The 20,132-nt window shown below is 42.6% G+C and overlaps 1 protein-coding gene across 1 annotated transcript; it reads right to left on the bottom strand.

The window, feature by feature from the left end:
* Positions 1-13,629: 13,629 nt before the first annotated feature.
* Positions 13,630-19,883, bottom strand: LOC123183286 (peroxisomal biogenesis factor 6). Its single transcript, XM_044596062.1, has 16 exons — positions 19,497-19,883; positions 18,973-19,094; positions 18,785-18,873; positions 18,632-18,667; positions 18,230-18,323; positions 17,693-17,735; positions 17,505-17,602; positions 16,994-17,052; positions 16,422-16,918; positions 16,273-16,348; positions 16,108-16,194; positions 15,179-15,747; positions 14,940-15,078; positions 14,780-14,848; positions 14,178-14,420; positions 13,630-14,091 (listed from the first exon to the last, which is right to left on the bottom strand). The coding sequence occupies exons 1-16, from the start codon at positions 19,715-19,717 to the stop codon at positions 13,978-13,980; spliced, it is 2,556 nt and encodes an 851-aa protein (XP_044451997.1). The 5' UTR covers positions 19,718-19,883; the 3' UTR covers positions 13,630-13,977.
* Between the last annotated feature and the right edge of the window lie 249 nt (positions 19,884-20,132).

The raw sequence follows: 20,132 nt of genomic DNA, 5'->3' as shown, positions 1-20,132 counted from the left end.
TCCTAATTGTGGGAATACGAGGTCTTACTCTGACAAGAAAATCCTTCACAACCACCTGCTTTATAAGGGTTTCATGCCACACTATAATGTTTGGACGAAGCACGGAGAAATAGGGATTATGATGGAAGACAGCGAAGAAGAAGAGGACGATGACAACTATGTGCCCCCTGAATACGGTGATGCTGCAACGGGGGAAGCTGAAGATCCAGAGGAACCAGACGATGTGCCCGATGATGATCTCCGCCAGATCATTGTTGATGCAAGGGAAAAGTGCGAAAGTGAAAAGGAGAAGCTGAAGTTCGATCGCATGTTAGAGGATCACAAAAAAGGGTTGTACCCCAATTGCGAAGATGGCAACACAAAGCTCGGTACCGTACTGGAATTGCTGCAGTGGAAGGCAGAGAATGCTGTGCCTGACAAAGGATTTGAGAAGCTACTGAAAATATTGAAGAAGAAGCTTCCAAAGGATAACGAATTGCCCGACAGTACGTACGCAGCAAAGAAGGTCGTATGCCCTCTAGGATTGGAGGTGGAGAAGATACATGCATGCCCTAATGACTGCATCCTCTACCGCGGTGCGTACAAGGATTTGAACGCATGCCCGGTATGCGGTTCATTGCAGTATAAGATCAGACGAGATGACCCTGGTGATGTTGAGGGCGAGCCCCACATGAAGAGGGTTCCTGCGAAGGTGATGTGGTATGCTCCTATAATACCACGGTTGAAACGACTGTTCAGAAACAAAGAGCATGCCAAGTTGATGCGATGGCACAGTGAGGACCGTAAGAAAGACGGCAAGTTGAGAGCACCCGCTGACGGGTCGCAGTGGAGAAAAATCGAGAGAAAGTTCTGGGCTGAGTTTGCAAGTGACCCAAGGAACGTATGGTTTGCTTTAAGCGCGGATGGCATTAATCCTTTCGGGGAGCAGAGCAACAATCACAGCACCTGGCCCGTGACTCTATGTATGTATAACCTTCCTCCTTGGATGTGCATGAAGCGGAAATTCATTATGATGCCAGTTCTCATCCAAGGCCCTAAGCAACCCGGCAACGACATTGATGTGTACCTAAGGCCATTAGTTGAAGAACTCTTACAGCTGTGGAATGGAACAGGTGTACGTGCGTGGGATGAGCACATGGGGGAAGAATTTGACCTAAAGGCGTTGCTGTTCGTGACCATCAATGATTGGCCCGCTCTCAGTAACCTTTCAGGACAGACAAACAAGCGATACCACGCATGCACGCACTGTTTAGCTGACACCGAAAGTATATACCTGGACAGATGCAGGAAGAATGTCTACCTAGGCCATCGTCGATTTCTCCCGACCAACCATCATTGTCGAAAGAAAGGCAAGCATTTCAAAGGCGAGGCAGATCACCGGAAGAAGCCCGCCATGCATATCGGTGATCACGTACTTGCTATGGTCTCTAATTTACACGTAATATTTGGAAAGGGTCCCGGCGGACTAGCTGTTCCGAATGACGCTGAGGGACGCGCACCCATGTGGAAGAAGAAACCTATATTTTGGGACCTACCCTACTGGAAAGAGCTAGAGGTACGCTCTTCAATCGACGTGATGCACGTGACGAAGAACCTTTGCGTTAACCTATTAGGCTTCTTGGGCGTGTATGGGAAGACAAAAGATACACCTGAGGCACGGGAGGACCTGCAATGTTTGCACAAAAAGACGACATGCCTCCAAAGCAGTACGAAGGTCCTGCCAGCTACGCTCTTACCAAAGAAGAGAAGGAAATCTTTTTTGAATGCCTGCTCAGTATGAAGGTCCCGACTGGCTTCTCGTCGAATACAAAGGGAATAATAAATATTCCAGAGAAAAGTTCCAGAACCTAAAGTCTCATGACTGCCACGTGATTATGACGCAATTGCTTCCAGTTGCATTGAGGGGGCTTCTACCAAAAAACGTCCGATTAGTCATTGTGAAGCTATGTGCATTTCTCAATGCAATCTCTCAGAAGGTGATCGATCTAGAAATCATACCAATGCTAAGGTGTGATGTGGTGCAATGTCTTGTCAGTTTCGAGCTGGTGTTCCCACCATCCTTCTTCAATATCATGACGCACGTCCCAGTTCATCTAGTCGATGAGATTGTCATTCTGGGCCCCGTATTTCTACACAATATGTTCCCCTTTGAGAGGTTCATGGGAGTCCTAAAGAAATATGTCCGTAACCGTGCTAGGCCAGAAGGAAGCATCTCCATGGGCCATCAAACAGAGGATGTCATTGGGTTTTGTGTTGACTTCATTCCTGGCCTTAAGAAGATAGGTCTCCCTAAATCGCGGTATGATGGGAGACTGACTGGAAAAGGCACGCTAGGAGGGGTAGCAATAATATGCAGGGACGGGCATTCTTGGTCTCAAGCACACTACACAGTTCTACAGAACCCTACCTTGGTGACCCCGTATGTCGATGAACGCAAGAACAGTCTGCGCTCCTAACACCCGGAGCAGTGTAACGACTAGATTACATGTGAACACATCAGGACTTTCAGCAGTTGGTTGGAAACACGTCTCAGAGGTGACAGCACTGTTTGTGATGAGCTGTACTCGTTGTCCAGGGGACCATCTTCGACTGTATTGACTTACAAAGGATACGAGATAAATGGGAATACATTTTACACGATCGCCCAAGATCAAAAGAGCACCAACCAAAACAGCGGTGTCCGCTTTGATGCAGCAACCGAGAGGGGAAATGACACATATTATGGTTACATAATGGACATATGGGAACTTGACTACGGACATGATTTTAAGGTCCCTTTGTTTAAGTGCAAATGGGTCGATCTGTCAGGAGGCGGGGTACAGGTAGACCCACAGTACGGAATGACAACAGTGGATCTGAACAATCTTGGGTACACTGACGAACCGTTCGTCCTAGCCAATGATGTGGCACAGGTTATCTATGTGAAGGACATGTCTACCAAACCGAGAAAAGAAAAGATAAGGAAGCGAATACATCATATGATGAGCCAAAGCGCCACATAGTTCTTTCAGGAAAAAGGGACATAGTGGGAGTGGAGGGCAAGACAGACATGTCTGAAGATTATGAAAAGTTCCATGAAATTCCTCCCTTCAAAGTCAAGGCTGACCCAAGCATCCTGATAAACGATGAAGATTATCCATGGTTACGGCGCAATAAGCAAAGCACACAAGCGAGAAAAAAAGTGAAGACTTTCTCTCCACAACTATATGATGATACCATGCCAACTCTCAACCTTTTCGTAGTTCATTTGAAATGCCTGTTGTAACAGACGAGTTTCCGTATGAAATCCTGATACTTCGAAACAGATTGTCCGTTTTGTACACGAAGTGCATCCATGTCCGTATGAAATCCTGATACCGGGCATGCTATGTGGGTGAAATGATGATACCATGCCAACTTTCAACCTTTTCAGAGTTCATTTGTAGTGCTTTTCAATTTCATGGTCTTATAGCTCAAAATAATCAGTAAATGCATGGAAAATAACAAATAAAGTCAGAAAGGGTTGAAAATTGATGATATGGCTTTGAATGGTTCATTTTAAACACAGAAAAACTATAGAGTTCAAATAAGTTCAAAAAAATGAAATACCTTTGTAACAGATGAGCTTTCGTCCGAAACCCTGATACTTCGAAAGAGATTGACCGTTTTGTACACGAAGTGCATCTAGTTTTTGTCGTAACCCTCTCAACTTTCTTGCACATGCTATGTGGGTGAAATGATGATACCATGCCAATTTCAACCTTTTCGGAGTTCATTTGAAATGCTTTTCAATTTCCGGGTCTTATAGCTCAAAAAAGCAGTTAATGCATGAAAAATAATAAAATGCATAAAACTATAATAATTGTTATGATCAACTAAAAAACTAAAATCAATTAAAATATTCTGTTATGATGAACTAAAATAAAACTATAATATTCTTCAATAGCAAAAAGAATCAACTAAAAAGCTTTTATAAAACTATAATAGCAAAAGGAATCAACTAAAAAGCTTATATAAACCTCTAATATTTTTGAAACTAAAATTATATAAAATTTATGCAACTTATATTAACAAAGTATTTTTTGTTCAAAACATTACTAGCATTTATTTTTATAGTAAATTTATTCATAAAACTAGTGATTCACATACATTTAAAAAATTCAAATTTTAAAACTAATGGCACTAACAGAAAGTTTATAATTTTTGTGACCTAAAAGAAAAAAAAAATCACTAAAAAATATAAGTATTTAGTTTTAAGTAGAAATAAAAAATAAAAAGAAAAAAAGGAAAAAATGCAACCTACTAGACATCCACGGCCTGAATACGACTAGAAACCCTATAATGGGCCAGGATTCAGGCCCGCAGATGGCCCAATAGGCCCAACATTCTTAGGCTGTATAGTTTTTGTTCATAGCATTTTTAGGCTGTATATTTTTTTTTGTTCATAGTTTTTTGTTCATAGCATTTTTAGGCTGTATAGTTTTATTGTAGGTTATTAGTTCTACTGTTAGTGCATTTAAAGTTAGTTTATTTTTAGTTGAACTAGTTGATTAATTAATAAAACTACTTTATTTTACTATATATAGAAGTAGTTTATTTTTAGTAAGTACTACTTTATTTTATTTATAGTAAGTGCTTAATTAGTAGTTGAACTAGTTGATTTAATAAAACTACTTTATTTTACTATAGAAGTTTTATTTTTAGCAAGGAAATTAATAGAACTAGTTTATTTTTTTAGTTAAAGCAATTATTCCCGCATCGACGTCGACGATGCCTATCCCGCATCCTCGTCGTCGACTCGGCGGAGGAGGCCGGCTTGATCAGAGGGGCCATGTCCGGGACTGGGCTCCGCCGGGCTGGTTTTGGGAGGTGCTACCTTCCGGGGGGCGTAGGTTGGTGAGGAGCCAGCCCGTCGTTGACCCGATCCTTGTTTGGTGGCGGTCGCGTGGGCCAGTGACGGTGCCGAGGCTTCCGGACACCGCGGAGGTGGTACGTCACCGTGTCAGCGAGGGGGACGAGCACGTCCGTCGCTACATGGTTGCGTTGGAGGGCAGGTTCGACAATACCTGACAGGTTCTTCAGGGATCTCACTGGAGCGATCTTGTGATGGTTCCTTCTCTTTGGGTGTCCACCGCCCGCGCCGATACCCGTCGGGCGCTACGGTTCTAGCTGTACCGGCGATGCTATATGTATGATAGTATTCGAGGTGTATTAGTGATAATATTCGACGATGTACGGACGCATGGAGATGATGTAGTTTTGCTTATAACTGAATGCATCCTTATTTGAATACTACTTTATTTTGCGATTTGATTTTGCTTATTGAATGCTCAAATTGGAAAACTACTCCTACTTTGAATGCTAAAATTGGAGAGCACTATGCAAGGCGTATGCATATGATTAGTTGATAGCTTATAGGGTTTTTGTTTTCGCAGAAATCTAGGAGCCCCCGGCCCCTCCATCATCCCCACCGTCGTCCCCGTCACCGACCCCCTCCGACCTCGAGGTGAGACCAGCCAAATCCTCTTTTAGAAAGATAATTAAACGATATTTCGGGTTGACTTTAAGTCTGTCGAGTCTCCACCATATATGAGAGGACGAAGAATCCTGACTGTTGTCGTGGGGGTAGCTTCTCCTTCGTTCCCGTGTGCTAGACAATTTGGTGTAATGCACTCGGGAACGAAAGGAGGAGCTACCATCACCGACGGTCGCAAATGTCAAAGAGGAATCAGTGAGGGAGAGTTCCACCATATATATATATATATATATATATATATATATATATATATATATATATATATATATATATATATATATATATATAAGAGGACGAAGAATCCCGACTGTTGTCGTGGGGGTCGCTTCTCCTTCGTTCCCGTGTGCTAGACATTTTGGTGTAATGCACTCGGGGACAAATGGAGGAGCGACCATCATCAACGGTCGAATGTATACACCACGTGAGCTGAGAGTTTTCAAGAAAAGACTCGACAAACCGATAGTCAACTCGTGATGAATAATAATGATCTAATTTAGTTTTTGTAGTACATATATTTAATTGTACAAGTTTAATCTTTGAATTATGAACATAGGAAATGTCGTCATCGGACGACGAAAGTCTCCCGGGGGAGTGCGGCTGGTGCTACGACGATCTAGGTTTGTGCGACAGGCCTCACCTAGACGATGATCGGCGCTTCAGCATTAAGCTCGAGAAGACCTTCGATGTTGAAACGGTACGCAACGGCGACAAGTGTTTTTTCGTAATTAAGCATGACTTCAACTATTTCAACGTGTAATATTCATCTTTTACAATTCGAGTATAGCTTATCCCATGCCATGCAAGACGCTATGTCTTGGAGAGGATGGATTTTGAAGACCATGAAAATTTTGAAACGAAGAAAATTCACCTAAGTACCCATCATGATGTGGATTTTGAAGTAAATCTGTATAATGCTGAGAGCGTAACCCATTTTGGTTGCAAAAATTGGGAAGCATTTTGCAAGATGTATGGTTTTGATGAGGGTATGCTTGTCACCATGGATCTTGGTGATCCTGACATCGACCAAGACAATATGGACATTTGGGTCCTTGTTGATACGCCTCCAGTTCTACCGCTATATGAGTTTCTCAAACATGGTTAATTATTAACTAATTTATATTGTTTATTTCAAAATAGTTGACAACTTATTTCCATTGACAGCTTATTTTGATTGTTCAAACAATGTGTGGAACATGGTAGACAAAACCCACTACACCGATGGCTCCGAGTTAACTTATCAGGAGAAAAATCATCTGGTCGGATTTTGTACTGATCTTGAGAATTACAATATCTACAATCAAACTCCTCAACATTATGGTCAATACGTGCCACTAGTGCACGTGTTGAACTACGGTAACTACCATGGAGATACCCTGGTAAGATTTTTTACTATTACAACATCCGTGCATCTTTTGCATACTTCTAAAACTAGTACATCATTGCTAACTATGAAGTTATTACTATGTTTTTCAACAGAGAATCCCAGAGGATTGTGTGCCTCATTCGATGGATCAGAATGGCAGCCTTCATGTTTTGAACATATATCCAGGTCATCCTACGAATCTCAACTGTCCATACCGGATTTCTAAAAGAAGTGGAGACATGCTAATCAGAGAATGAAAAAAATGTATGGACAGTCGTAAGGAGGTTCTTGGAAGCAAAAGGAAGCGCCGCGCAAGAATTGAAGACAGGATGATCTCCATTCTCCATAATGGAGAGGCAGGGTCTATATTGTTTTATGCTATTTTACCTTAAATAGGGTATTTAGGTCCTGCATACTACTGATGATCATGTGCTAAGAACAATTTAGTAGGGTTGGTTTGATGACTATCAGGATGATGATCGTATGACTTGTTATTAATAACGAGTAGAAGTTGTATGATGATGATTAGTAGGACTTGTTATTATGATGATGCATGATGCGAGCATGAAGAGTTATTATATATCTGTGGGTGAAATGAACATGGATTGGATTGAAGTGAAGCCAACATGCATGTGGTGCATGTAGAAAGTAGTACAATCCAAACTTGATCAAGTTAGGATTAGTATTACTTTCGACATGCACCACATGTTGCATCACTTCAATCTAAGTCATGTTTAGAAATAGCAGTATAGCAGTAGCACGGAGATAAGAGAGGACACATCTCTCTATTAGCTACCTATAACAACCTAAATTAACCCCCAAAACCCCTAAATCACCTCCTTTCAAAAAAAAAGCCCCTGAAATGCTGACGCGTGGAAGCTTATTGGTCCCGGTTGGTGCTACCAACCGGGACCAAAGGCCCTCCTGCATGGGCTCGCCGGAGCGGCCACGTGGAGGCCCATCTATCCCGATTGGTATAAGAACCGGGACTAAAGGCCTAGGGCATTAGTAACGACACTTTAGTCCCGGTTCCACAACCGGGACAGATGGGCCTTATGAACCGGGACAAATGGCCATTTTTCTACTAGTGTAGGAGTCAGGCTCCTTGATGCTGCCGCTTGAGGAGAAGCCACTGCCCATCTCACTGGCATAGCCGCTTCTTCTAGGGTAGGCTGCTCAGGTGTCGGGTTCTCGTTCTACTTGGCAAAGAGCAGTGTAGGTACAATATGTGATTATTTTGGAAGTAAAATCCTATAGCGTAAATGTGATTATTTTGGATGTAATGACTTGAATCATTTCATGGGTGGAAATGATACTTCTCCCTCATCTACTTTAGTTTCTTACTCCACTTTCTTTCTGATTGTACATCTAAGGTGAACGCAAATCAGATTGTTGATCTAAAAAAAACACAAATCAGATTATTTTTATTTTAAGAAATGCTATGAATAAACGGAGGAGGGAAGCATCCATCCTCATGGTTACTACTCTCTAGGCAGCGGGAGGCTGCTGCTGGTTCTCAGAGCTGTCCGGCTCGTGTTATTGCTTCAGTGCTTCTCGTCACGCCTTATGGCCTTCTGCTCGAGGAGTCTAGTTAGGCCTCGAGCTGGACGAGGCGTGTCAACTCAGTCGGGAACTCGAAATAGCCTGCACCTCCAACAAGGATGAGTTACGACCTCTGCGAATTATCCCTGCCATCTGTTCCAGATGTAAAATAAATGAGCATACGTTGCAGAAAAAGGATTTCACATCTGAGAAGGAGGCTCACCAAGAATGAAACAATCCTAAGCCAGTTCACCCTGCAAGCGAGGAAGAGGAGGTCTGACGGGCTGCCGGCGGCGTATGAGAGTGCCCGTGGCCGTCGTGCAACGCGTGGCTAGAGGAAAGGATGGTAGACTTATCTCTACCTACGCGATCCCCTGTGGTGCAATCCGACCGTCCAGGTAAGATCGACCATGAAACTGCAGGTTAGAAGGAGAAGGCCTGCAGGTAGTTCTGCGGAGTAGCAGCCCTTTTTACGTAGGCCCGACCGGCCCTTCCGGCCTCACACAAGTGAAAGAGGCCCAATGAACTGTTGCGCAACGATGGAAAGATCTTGTTCGTTCGTAAGAGGATCCAATGGCTGACGTTCTAAATTCGCTGAGAGGGCTCGTTGGTGGCTCTGTTATACTGTTTCTTAATGAGAAGGAGGCGAATAGGCTGCGTCCGGAGCTGAAGAGAAAGAGGGAGACGGAACGGACAGGCAGCAGCCGAAGGGTGCAGCGTCTAACTCCCACCAAACTAGCAATGTGGGACTAAACTTTAGTTCCACCTCTTGCCTTGCACGAATGGACTGTGTGGGCCTCTAGGACTTATTAGGAATTTCTCAGACTGCTATTGGATTGACCCAAAATAGACAAAATTCCAGCATCTTGTACGTGGTGGGCGTGACAATTGCGTAACTTTTTTTAATGCCGTTTTATATGATCAGGATGTGCCATGTCATGTCTTTTGTGATCCATATTTTGGAGAACGTGGCGGCCCAGGTTGCTTTGCCTGCTCTTTCGTACGTGTGTGAGGTAGCCGATGATGGGGTCGTGCTCGCTGGGGTGGAGCTTGAACTTCCTACGCATGGTGACTTCCTGCCGGCAGACAGGAGGTTCTTCTGGGCGGCTGCCGGCACGGGGAGCCCTAGCCACTTACGAGCAGGCTGCGCTGCACGCTATAAAATACTTACACAGCGTGTTTGGCAGCTTGAGGGATTGGGCATGGGAATTTACGAGTGGGAATTTGTGAAGAAATTAGACTTGGGAAGTAGATTATTAGTCTCATTCCCATGTTTGGTGTGTGGTAGTAATTATCGGTGGGAATTCTACAGGTAGTTACAGGACTGGGAATTGTTGACGATACGTGAGTTTGGATTAGAAAAGTGAGCGCTTCATCAACCGTTAAACAATAGGACGTCAGCGAACAGTTTTTCCATTTTACGTCAATTCCCACTCCCACGCTTAATTACCTGGTCCTCCCAGGAAAGAGGTTGAAGGGAGTTGGACCTCTTAATTCCCCTTCCTCTTCCCATCCTAACTCCCATTTACCTGAGCCAATCAAAGGAATTTAACTCCCATAGACCTTAAACTCCCATTCCCCATCGGCAACTCCCTCCAAACAAACACGCTGACAGGGGATATTCAGAGGTTCGCGACCTTGCACAGATAGGAGGGGTTGATGTAGCTCTTCCTGTTGAAGTTTCCCGACTGGTCACAAACAGTGGCGGACCTAGAAATAAAATGAAGGGTATGCACACATTAAAAAGATTGACGTATATTTTAATTAGCTTGCATGAGCCATAAAAACAGCTAATTTTTACATGGTGAAAAAATATATCCCAAAAAACTGGGTGTGCCATGGCACACCTGGCACACCCCCTGGGTACGCCACTGGTCACAAAGAAGTCTGGTGGGAGTGGGCACAATCTGAACCCAGGGGCATTTGCATCCATTTTTCAAAAAATGCATTTTAAGTACGTTTTAAAATCTCAAAAAAATTAAAAGAAATTCCATGCATACATGTTCACGAATGTATGTGCGCGGTGCAAAGTTTTGTGAAAAAATGTCTTTTTGTTTTGTCTCCGCAAAAAAGACAAATTTCAATGCTTCTAAATAGCGTTTCACTACATAATTTTTTGTCTTTTTTGCACAGGCCACAAAAAAGTTATTTTTCTGTGAAACTTTATGCACGCACATAGAACATGAATACGCACCCATGCCGCCTTTTTTGGATTTTTTAGCATTTAGAAATGTGTTTTTCAAAGTGAGTTCATATGTATTCGGGTTCATCCATGCACTTCCCCGTGTGGTGGTGGCTATTTCCAGCAAGTGTTCCTGGTCTAGAAGTACCCAACTCTCTTTTCGAGTTAATAGGATTGACCATACCTTTCAGCCTGAGCTTGGACAGCTAGTTTTGGTCCGCAAAGTCATTTTTACCGGAGCCGGGAGCTACCCGTGGTTTTGCATTCCTTTCAGCCATTTGCATATTTGGTGTTTCCCTTCTCCTGGACCCATCACGTGGGATGACATCTTTCTCTTATCCACTCATACTCTCTCTCCTCTCTCCATGAAAACCCATTTTTTTTTATTTTTTGGTTATAATTTAAATCATTCATATCTTTTAAACCAGAACTCTATTTTTGTATTTTTTTTATATATTTGAACTCCTGGCGTAAAGACCTTGAGAACAAGACCAATCTTGGATACATTTTCAACACATTTAAATTTTAGCATTTCAATCAACTTATTTTACTCAATCTATTTCAGTGTGTTTTTTAAATGAGTTTCTTTTGTGAAGTTGCTTTGTTCACTCATTTCAGTTCCAGTTATATTTCACATATATCAGCTTCTTGAAACAAGATTTTTTTTCTAAATGAGTGAAATCAGCTCCTGAAAATAATTGAAGCATGTCTTTTCAAATGAAATTTCAAATGAAACGAGTGAAATTAGTCTTTTGAAATGAGTGAAATGAGCCCCTAAAATAATTGAAACATGTCTTTCAAATGAAACGAGTGAAATTAGCCATTTAAAATGAGTGAAATAAGTTTTATTTGAATTATTATTTTTAATAAGTGAAATTAGTTTTTAAGTTGAAAATAATTGTTGTGAAACACCTTTTTTCAGTCTGTTTTTTGTGAAGTTGCTTCGTTCACTAATTTCAGTTTCAGTTATATTTCACATATACCACTACTTGAAACCAATGTTTTTTTTTTCAGAACTGAGTAAAATTACATTTTCAACTGTGTGGAAATCTCTTTTTATATAAAGAGTGAAATGTATTTTTGAGTGAAATATGTTAATTGAAACTAAAGAAATATATTTGCGAAGATGAGTGAAATATTTTACATGCATATTTCAGAAATCAGTTATGTCAACATTTCAAGCATATGTGAAATCAGTTTTTTGGAAAATGAGTGAAATATATTATTTCAGTTGAGTGAGTGTAATGTGTTTTAAAAAATGTGTAAACGTATCTTTTGTAAATAATATAAGTGAAATCGTTTATTGAGATGAGTGAAATATATATTTTCAAAATGTGTGAAATCAGTATTTTTTTAAAGATAAGTAAAATATGTTTTTTTAGTTGAGTGAAATATGTTATTTGGAATCTGCGAAAAAAAATAGTCAAAATGTATCCAATTTTGATCTTATTTTAAAGGTCTTGCCTCGAGTAACTCAAATATAAAAAATATCACCAATTAAATTTATTGTTTAAAATATATCAATCTCCAAAATTTTGGCTATCAAATTTAATACTAGTCTTTCCTTGGGAGAGAGACTTCTGAATGTTTAATTGCCGTACTACTACCTACATGTAGATTCGTGACAAAAGTTGCATGGGCATGCATAGGGGTCCACAGCAGGTTTGTATTATCACGTATTGAAGTGTGAAAGAGATTGGCTTGCTTATACGTGAACAGTGGCCACGAATCTCAAAGCAATCACATGTGGTGGATTCTTCGATGGTAGCTTCCGGCTCCGGTAAAAAACTTTTTCGAGTTTTGGTCCTACTTCTCCGGGTTCTGGGCCGTCTTCTTCTGGTGCAGGCGATGCATCCTTGGGCCTCTCACCGATGTCGCCGGTCGGGTCGTTCACTCCTTCATCGAAAGATATCCACAGGCCTGCGGCGGAGAGGTTCCTTGTTTTCTGCGGGTGTGCGACGGAGAAGGTTCCGGATGTGCTTGGACAGGTCGGCCTGCTTGAGGTGCACGAAGGCTGCGTTGATGAGCACTTCATTGGTCTGCTTGCCGCAACACACGCATCAACATTTCATTATCCCCATGTTCAACTGAATTCAGTATCTCGTCAGTAACAGAAGTGGTAGTTCTTTTGCCAAAAATTAGAGAAAAAGTGGCAGCTTACTAGTTTTTCACGACCAACCAAGAACTCGTAAGCAGGCCAGCCCAGTAGGATTTTCTTTTTCTTTTCTTACAATGTGAGGCTTCCAGTTTTCCTTTTCTCTTACTTATGTTTTCCTTTGTTTCTCAAAAACAAACTTACGTTTATATTTCAAAAATGCTCTAAAGTATAGATACACATATGGGAAGATTACTTTGTTTATTTTTTAAATGTTCACCACCTATTATAAAATATTTGGGGAATGTAAATTTTTGTTCTCGCCGTTTAATAAAAGTTTGCACATTCAAAAACAATGTTAAAAAACCACGAATTAAAAAAATTCTCATGTAGTAAAAAAAAATTGTTCGGCAAGTTCTGAAAAATGTTTGCACCATTAAAAAATATGTTTGTGACATTTAAAAATATTCACACAATTAAACAATTTTGTTCGTGGCATTTTGAAAAAAATGTTCATGTATTAACAAATGCTCAACATGTATCAAAACAATGTTAGCATGTATATGAAAAATGTACAAGATGTGTTAAAAAATGTTCGAACGTGTATTTGAAAACTATGCTCATCAGGTATTTAACAACATTGTGAAGGTGTATCTAATAAATGTTTCACATGTACTAAAAACAATGTTCAATGTGTATTCAAAAAGTGGACACTGTGTATTTAATTTTGTAACATGTATTCAAACATGTATTTTGAAAAGTTTTTCACGATGTATTTGGAAGATGTTCAACGTGTATAAAAAAAGGTTATAGGTGGATCAACCTCCGCGAGGAACGCCTCGGCGCACAGAACGCCGCTATCTCTTTTCTGTTATCCGACTCACAATGAACATTCTTTATCTGACTGAACAACCGAAGCAAACACATCATGGTGGCACTAAATAACACTGACATACTATATTTCTAATAGTCCTTCACATTACAAATAGCCTAAACATAAACAGTCCATGCTAAAATTCAATCCAGATATACACACAGGCTAACAAACCAGCTACAACATATATAATAATGAATAACTACAATACTTGTTCGTATAAAAGAATCGTACATGATCCAATGCCCCCTGCCACACATCTCAAGGAGTCCATTCACTCCAAGATCCTAACTCACGGTTGCTCACAGGAAATCCTCTCTCCTTTTCCCACCAACATATGTATGCTCATGCTCTGCCAAGGCTTCAGCGATTTGCCCAACACGACACATCCACCATCCTTCCGGTTCTACAAAAAGTAGGTCAGCTGCTCCTTCTTCCTCGACCCTCCTTCGCCGTAGAGGTCGTTCCACTGCTTCAGCTCGTTCATGACAGCGCCCTCCGCGGCGAAGCTCGCGGCGACCTGCAAACCATCACAAACGGTTCAGTGGCCCCGTTTCTATCAATGCCAACATGCGAAAATGCAAGTCAGGGCAGCAAGCAGCTCACCTGATTTTTGGCCTGCCTCAGGTCCTCCATCGTCAGTGGCCTAAGATCGACGGCCGCTTCCTTGTCGCCTTCAGTCTTGGCTTCCGAGGCATCAACCCTGCTTTCTGAATCACCCTCTTTGCCATCTGAATCCACCTTCTCTGAACTGTCTTTGTTCTCTGAACTCACCTTCTTGCTCTCTGCCTTGTCTGAATCCTCTGCTGCCGCGGCGGTTTTCTGCTTCGCCTCCGTTTTCCTTCTTTCCTGAAGCATCAAAGAATGTGTCGTTGGACAAGCATTATGGGATGTCCAGCACAATTTGTTTGTTCATAAGTATAGTATTCATAGTTGGCTTAGCAGCAATTCAAAGTCATCGCACACTTACGTAAATGCTCAAGAAAGAAGACATTTAGGCCTTGTACAATGCAAGGTGCTTAGGGGAGGTGCTTAAAGAAATAAACCAGACTTTTCTTAAGCACCGGTGCTTATTTGTACAGGGTAGACGCTTAACTAGGCGTCTCTTCTGTAGAAATAGGCACTGGTGCTTCAGAAAAACCCGGTTTATTTTTCTAAGCACCTCCCTAAGCATCTAGCATTGTACAAGGTCTTATAAGTAAGCTTACCATCTCTTTCAACCGTTCTTTCTTCAGGAGCTCCCTAACTGGTCGGTAAGCAGCTGTCACACAAAGATTCTGGGTGCAAAAGGAAATTAACAACTTTCAGTGATCCAGTCAGATACTACCTACTAACCAGGGTTAAAAAGAAATGCTCAAATGCACTGACCTTAAGATCACTGCCGCTGTAACCTTCGGTCATTGTCGCAAGCTCCTTGTACTCGATGTCTTTATCGACCTTCTCCTTCGACAAAACTGTCCTTAAAATCAGCTCTCTGCTATCTTGAGTGGGAAGGCCAACCATGATTCTGTTTAGGGTGACAGATAGGAGCAAACAATTAGCATCTCATCATCCAACAACCACACTATATCTATTCTCTGTCCTTAAAATGCTGCATTTGAACAGACCTGCGCTCAAATCTCCTAATGATGGCTTCATCAAGGTCGAACGGTCTATTTGTCGCGGCAAGAACAAGGATTCTTTCACCGGACTTCGACAAGATACCATCCCAATGGCTCATGAACTCATTCTTGATCTTCCGCATCGCCTCATGCTCACCGCAGCGAGCGCGCTGCCCCAACATGCTATCTACCTCATCCACAAAGATGATAGTAGGAGCCACCTTCGCAGCCAAGCTGAACAATGCTCGGACATTCTTCTCGTCCTCCCCAAACCATTTGGATGTGATGGTGGACATTGACACATTGATGAAGCTGGCACCTGCATCATTTGCTATAGCCTTAGCAAGCATTGTCTTGCCAGTCCCTGGTGGCCCGAACAATAAAATTCCGCGGCAAGGCTTTAGAAGTCCTCCTCCCTTGAAAAGGTCGGGCCGTCGAAGAGGAAGCATGACCAGCTCCTGAAGAGACTCTTTGATATCAGCCAGGGCTCCAATGTCATCAAATGTCACTCCTAGCTCACTTGGTGGTATAACCTCTGGTCTGATACGCTTTTCAAACTCATTGTCAGGTATTTCCTGCTCAGACAGGAAAGCATCAAGGATAAGAACTTCTGTCAATGTTTCCAAAGAAGAACTACTACCTCCGTAAAGAAATATAAGAGTGTTTAGTTCACTAAAGTAGTGATCTAAATGCTCTTGTATTTCTTTACAGAGGGAGTACCATGTTTTGCTTTGATTGTCATTCAGTAAACTAGTACCAAACAAGATACTTCAGCATGGCAGTAAAAAGAGGTGTACCCTAATTTCTGTAACGTGTAGTGAGTGACTCCGGTCTTGTTTTAAATAAAATTGGATCGGTCACCAGTCTTTCCCTACCCTGTCTTTTTGCAAATATGTAGCAGAACAAAAGGCACAAGCAAACTGAACAGAACTTACTGGTTTTGGCGGTGGGGCATCGCCATCTTTACCCGGCGATTTATCACTCTCAGGTTTCTTAGATCCAGGTGCACCTTTCAGACCATCCTTTGCAAACAGTAGCATTAAGGTTAGCCTCATAGGTAAACTGGCACACTATTTTAAGCATATGTACATCATAAATACCTCGTTTGCTTCGAGTTTCAGCGTGTCTTTCCCACCAAGGCCAGTTTCTTGAAAAATGCTTAATCCATGAGACAGACTGCAGAGTAACATTTTGTTAAGAAAACCAGAACAAAGCTAATCAATACTAACATTAAGATAAATTGCCGAACCTTTTGGAAGACAAAAGGAGCTTCCCATTTTTGTATTCAGGATCCTTGGTATGAACCAAATGGTAAGAGACTGCCGACACAATAATTTCCTCGATGTAGTTGCTGAGAACCATAGTGTCTGCTTGGCAGATTGAGCTCAAATCATCGCAGTCTAGATCGTTTGCCGAGAGTACCTCCACAATGTGGTTTCTGTTGTCCTGAATCTGAATTTTCCTTGCGTCTTCTTCCATTTGAGTCTTCCAACCATTGAGATGGATTTCTTCCTGTGGGGGTTTAATATCAACATGATAAGGAAACAGGCTACTAACTCTGTCTTCCATACCGTTGTACTCAGCGTCAGAGTTATGTAACCGGGAACCTAGTATCAGCACTTGCCCAGATAACTTGGCTAACATTTTCTGGAACATGGTGTAAGTTCTTTGGGATCTGTGAAGGAAGTGGTCAACATCCCTTATGTAAAGAATAATGGGATCGCTTTCGGCCACAGAAATCATGACCTGTAAAAGTGGTTACAGGCTAAGCACACCATGGAAAAACAGAGCCAGTCAGGTTCAGCCAAGAAGTGTAATTACCTTGTAAAGTGACTGTATCAGAACTTTCTCATCGAAACACCAGCTTCTGGCTCGCCTAGCTGAAATCGTATAAACATAAAAGGTTAACAGCCATAAGGACGACCTGATTTTCTTGTTCTACATGACCACATGTGCAAAAAGAAGAAGAACCTGTCTAAATTAAAAGCACTAAAAACACAGAGCAGTAATTGTAGTACAGATGCCATTTGTATGCCAGCACTTCATTTTCATGAACTAGTACAAACTCATGTATACATAATTTAACCTGAAAACATGGGTGTCATGCAGCCTGAATGTACTGGACACTAGTAACTACTCCCTCCGTTCCAAAATAGATGACTCAGCTTTGTACTAAAGTTAGTACAAAGCTGTACTAAAGTTAGTACAAAGCTGAGTCATCTATTTTGGAACGGAGGGAGTATTATGTATGGGACATCTACAATAAATTCTGCATATTCGAATCAAAATGGCTAAAAACTAAAGTGAAGAACACTGCAACAAAGATGTTCACCTGAATGCACAGAACATTGTGATGCTACGTCACTCATATCAGATGGCATAGAAGCATTTTTCCGGAGTAAAGGGTCATTGCTAGCAACATCAGAACCTCTGAAGAAAAAGAACAGTGGGTATAGAGATCAGATAACAGAACATATTAATCTCCGTATTCGATAAACAAACTAGCAAGTGTAGATTTACCTAGCTCTCGAATCTGCACTGCTTGTCTGACGACGCAATGATTCTGCGAAAGTATTTCATCAACAACAGGACAGTAACAAGTTAAAATCTAAAAATATTGAGCAACAAAACTGAATTCTTATTTAGAATAAGGTTTCCATTTTTCTTTTTGAAAACTTGGTAGGTGGAAAAAAGGGCTAAAGAAAGTGCACATAACAGCTAGTTTTACGTACACTGTATGTACTCTTGCAAAATGAAAATAAATAGGTTGAATTGTATGTACTCTAAAGTTACATACTGAAGAGTAAACAAATGTCGAAAACCCCTTTTTCTTGATCAAATCGAGAAAGCATATCAAAGACAGTACACTGTATGTACTCTTGCAAAATGAAAATAAATAGGTTGAATTGTATGTACTCTAATGTTACATACCGAAGAGTAAACAAATGTCGAAAACCCCTTTTTTTTATCAAATCGAAAAAGCATATCAAAGACAGTACACTGTATGTACTCTTGCAAAAACAAAATAAAATAGGTTGTATTGTAATGCTCTGGTACCTCTAGGCTCATCCTTCTTTGGAAACATTGCAAAAGATCCAATGAAATCGGACACTCTCCCGAACGTCGTCTCGGACACGGACTGGTTCTGAACCTGCACAACACAAGCATGTTTTCAGGCTGTCAAAAAATGAAGCATGTAAATTCAGAGCACATAAAAACAGAAGCAAGCAAGACAACAAATCCATGGAAATCAGTCTAAAATAAGCGACGCGACGGCTACGTATATGCAGACAAAACTGAATGATGGCAATATCTTTTTCTTCTGTTATCAGTCACGCTGTGGGCCTGCTATTGCTGAATCCAATCAGGGACCCAGTTTGCCAAGTTGCCCAAATAAAAATCTCAAGATGCCCCAACCAACAGCACTGGCACGCAAAGCAGGCATGTTGTTTTACTCACCAAGGCCTTGCCGGAGCCCCCATACTTGCTCTGGATCTGCAGCACACAACAACATTCAGCAAACAACAAAAAATTCAGAATCACGGCATGAGAACCGACGACGAAGCGAAGGTGAAAACAAGCGGTATCGGGGTTTGATCTCCGGTTGCTGACCCGGAGCGAGAAGTCGGTGACGTCGAGGAGCAGCAGCCGGGCCTTGTAGTAGTGCGACAGAGCCTTCGCAAGCGACTGCAGGTAAGCCTCTGCAAACATACATGAAGCAGCAGTTGGTCAGCCATGGAGCAGGGCAGGTGTGGAGAGAAATCATGTCCATGATGATGGTGGCCGGAAGGAGGACTGACCGGTGGGGCCGGAGAGGAGGATGGCGCGGCTGGCGGCGGAGAGGTTCCGGATGTGCTTGGACAGGTCGGCCTGCTTGAGGTGCACGAAGGCCGCGCTGATGAGCACCTCCTTGGTCTGCTCGCTGCAACACACGCATCAACATTATATGACTGAACTGAACTGAACTGAATTTTACTCCCAAAAACTGAACTGAACTTGAACTGATCAGAGCAAAGTACTACAAGAAACTCTGCTTAAATTTCACAACCAACTCAACTGAACATCTGCGGTACCATGCGTGCGAATCACCCAACGAACTGCCTTTTACTTTTGGTAGAAGAACATGGACGGTAACGGTGGGGACATTTTGGTGAAGAAGCTGGAAAGCAGAGTTCAGTTCAGACTAGCTACAGTGAGTCAGTGAGAGAACGCCGCAGGCAGAGTCGAGCCGCCGGTCAAATCAGGAAGCATCAAATCGACGGACCGACCAAATCGGAGCTTCGATCGGAATCCGGCGATGGCGAGCAAGGCAAGCGCAACGGACCTGAGGTAGCAGTGGCGGTGGTGGAACTCGTCGAAGGTGACCTCGCTGTCGCGGCCGTCCAGCAGCAGCCGCCGCAGCTCCGCCTCCACCTCCGCGGCGCCCGCGCCGCCACTACCTCCCTCGGCCGCCTGCGCCGGCTTGGCCCACCTCGCCGACGCGAGCCCCAGCCCGACGCCCACGCCCATGCCCACCGCCGAGGCGAGCAGGCTCCTCTGCTCCATGCTAGTCCGGACGCGCGCGCTCGCGATCACCGCGTCCTCGAGCACGCACGGTTCGCAAGACCCCGCGATTCCAGCCGAACTCAACTCGAGGAAGGCAGGCCGGAGAAGCGAGGAAGGCGGGGGAGAGTAGGAGATGTGAGGAGGAAGGCGGAGAGGAAATGAGCCATTGGGGGAGGGTTGGTGGGGGTATATATAGGCGGCGCAATGGCGGCGAGCCAGCCGGCGAACATGGGGTTTGGCTTCCGGTGAAAAAGCGGCTTTTCTAGACCAATGGCTTTTTAGCATAGAGGATATGGTAATTCGATTATACTCCCCCCCACTATTAGTGTACTAAAACACCCTATGGTTAATTTCTTCCCAAGAAGTTAGCTTAACACATGTATGCATCGTAAACATATTTTTAAATGGAGGCATT

Source organism: Triticum aestivum, chromosome 1D, assembly GCF_018294505.1.
Source record: "Triticum aestivum cultivar Chinese Spring chromosome 1D, IWGSC CS RefSeq v2.1, whole genome shotgun sequence".
NCBI lineage: Eukaryota > Viridiplantae > Streptophyta > Magnoliopsida > Poales > Poaceae > Triticum > Triticum aestivum.
This window is presented reverse-complemented; position numbering and strand designations above follow the sequence as displayed.

Coding starts and splice junctions, on each gene's coding strand:
- LOC123183286 (XM_044596062.1), bottom strand. CDS start 19,717: ATGGAGCAGAGGAGCCTGCTCGCCTCGGCGGTGGGCATGGGCGTGGGC. Junction 16,919..16,993: donor TGATACAGTCACTTTACAAG/GTAATTACACTT, acceptor CCACTTTTACAG/GTCATGATTTCTGTGGCCGA. Junction 14,849..14,939: donor ACAGCGGCAGTGATCTTAAG/GTCAGTGCATTT, acceptor TTTTGCACCCAG/AATCTTTGTGTGACAGCTGC.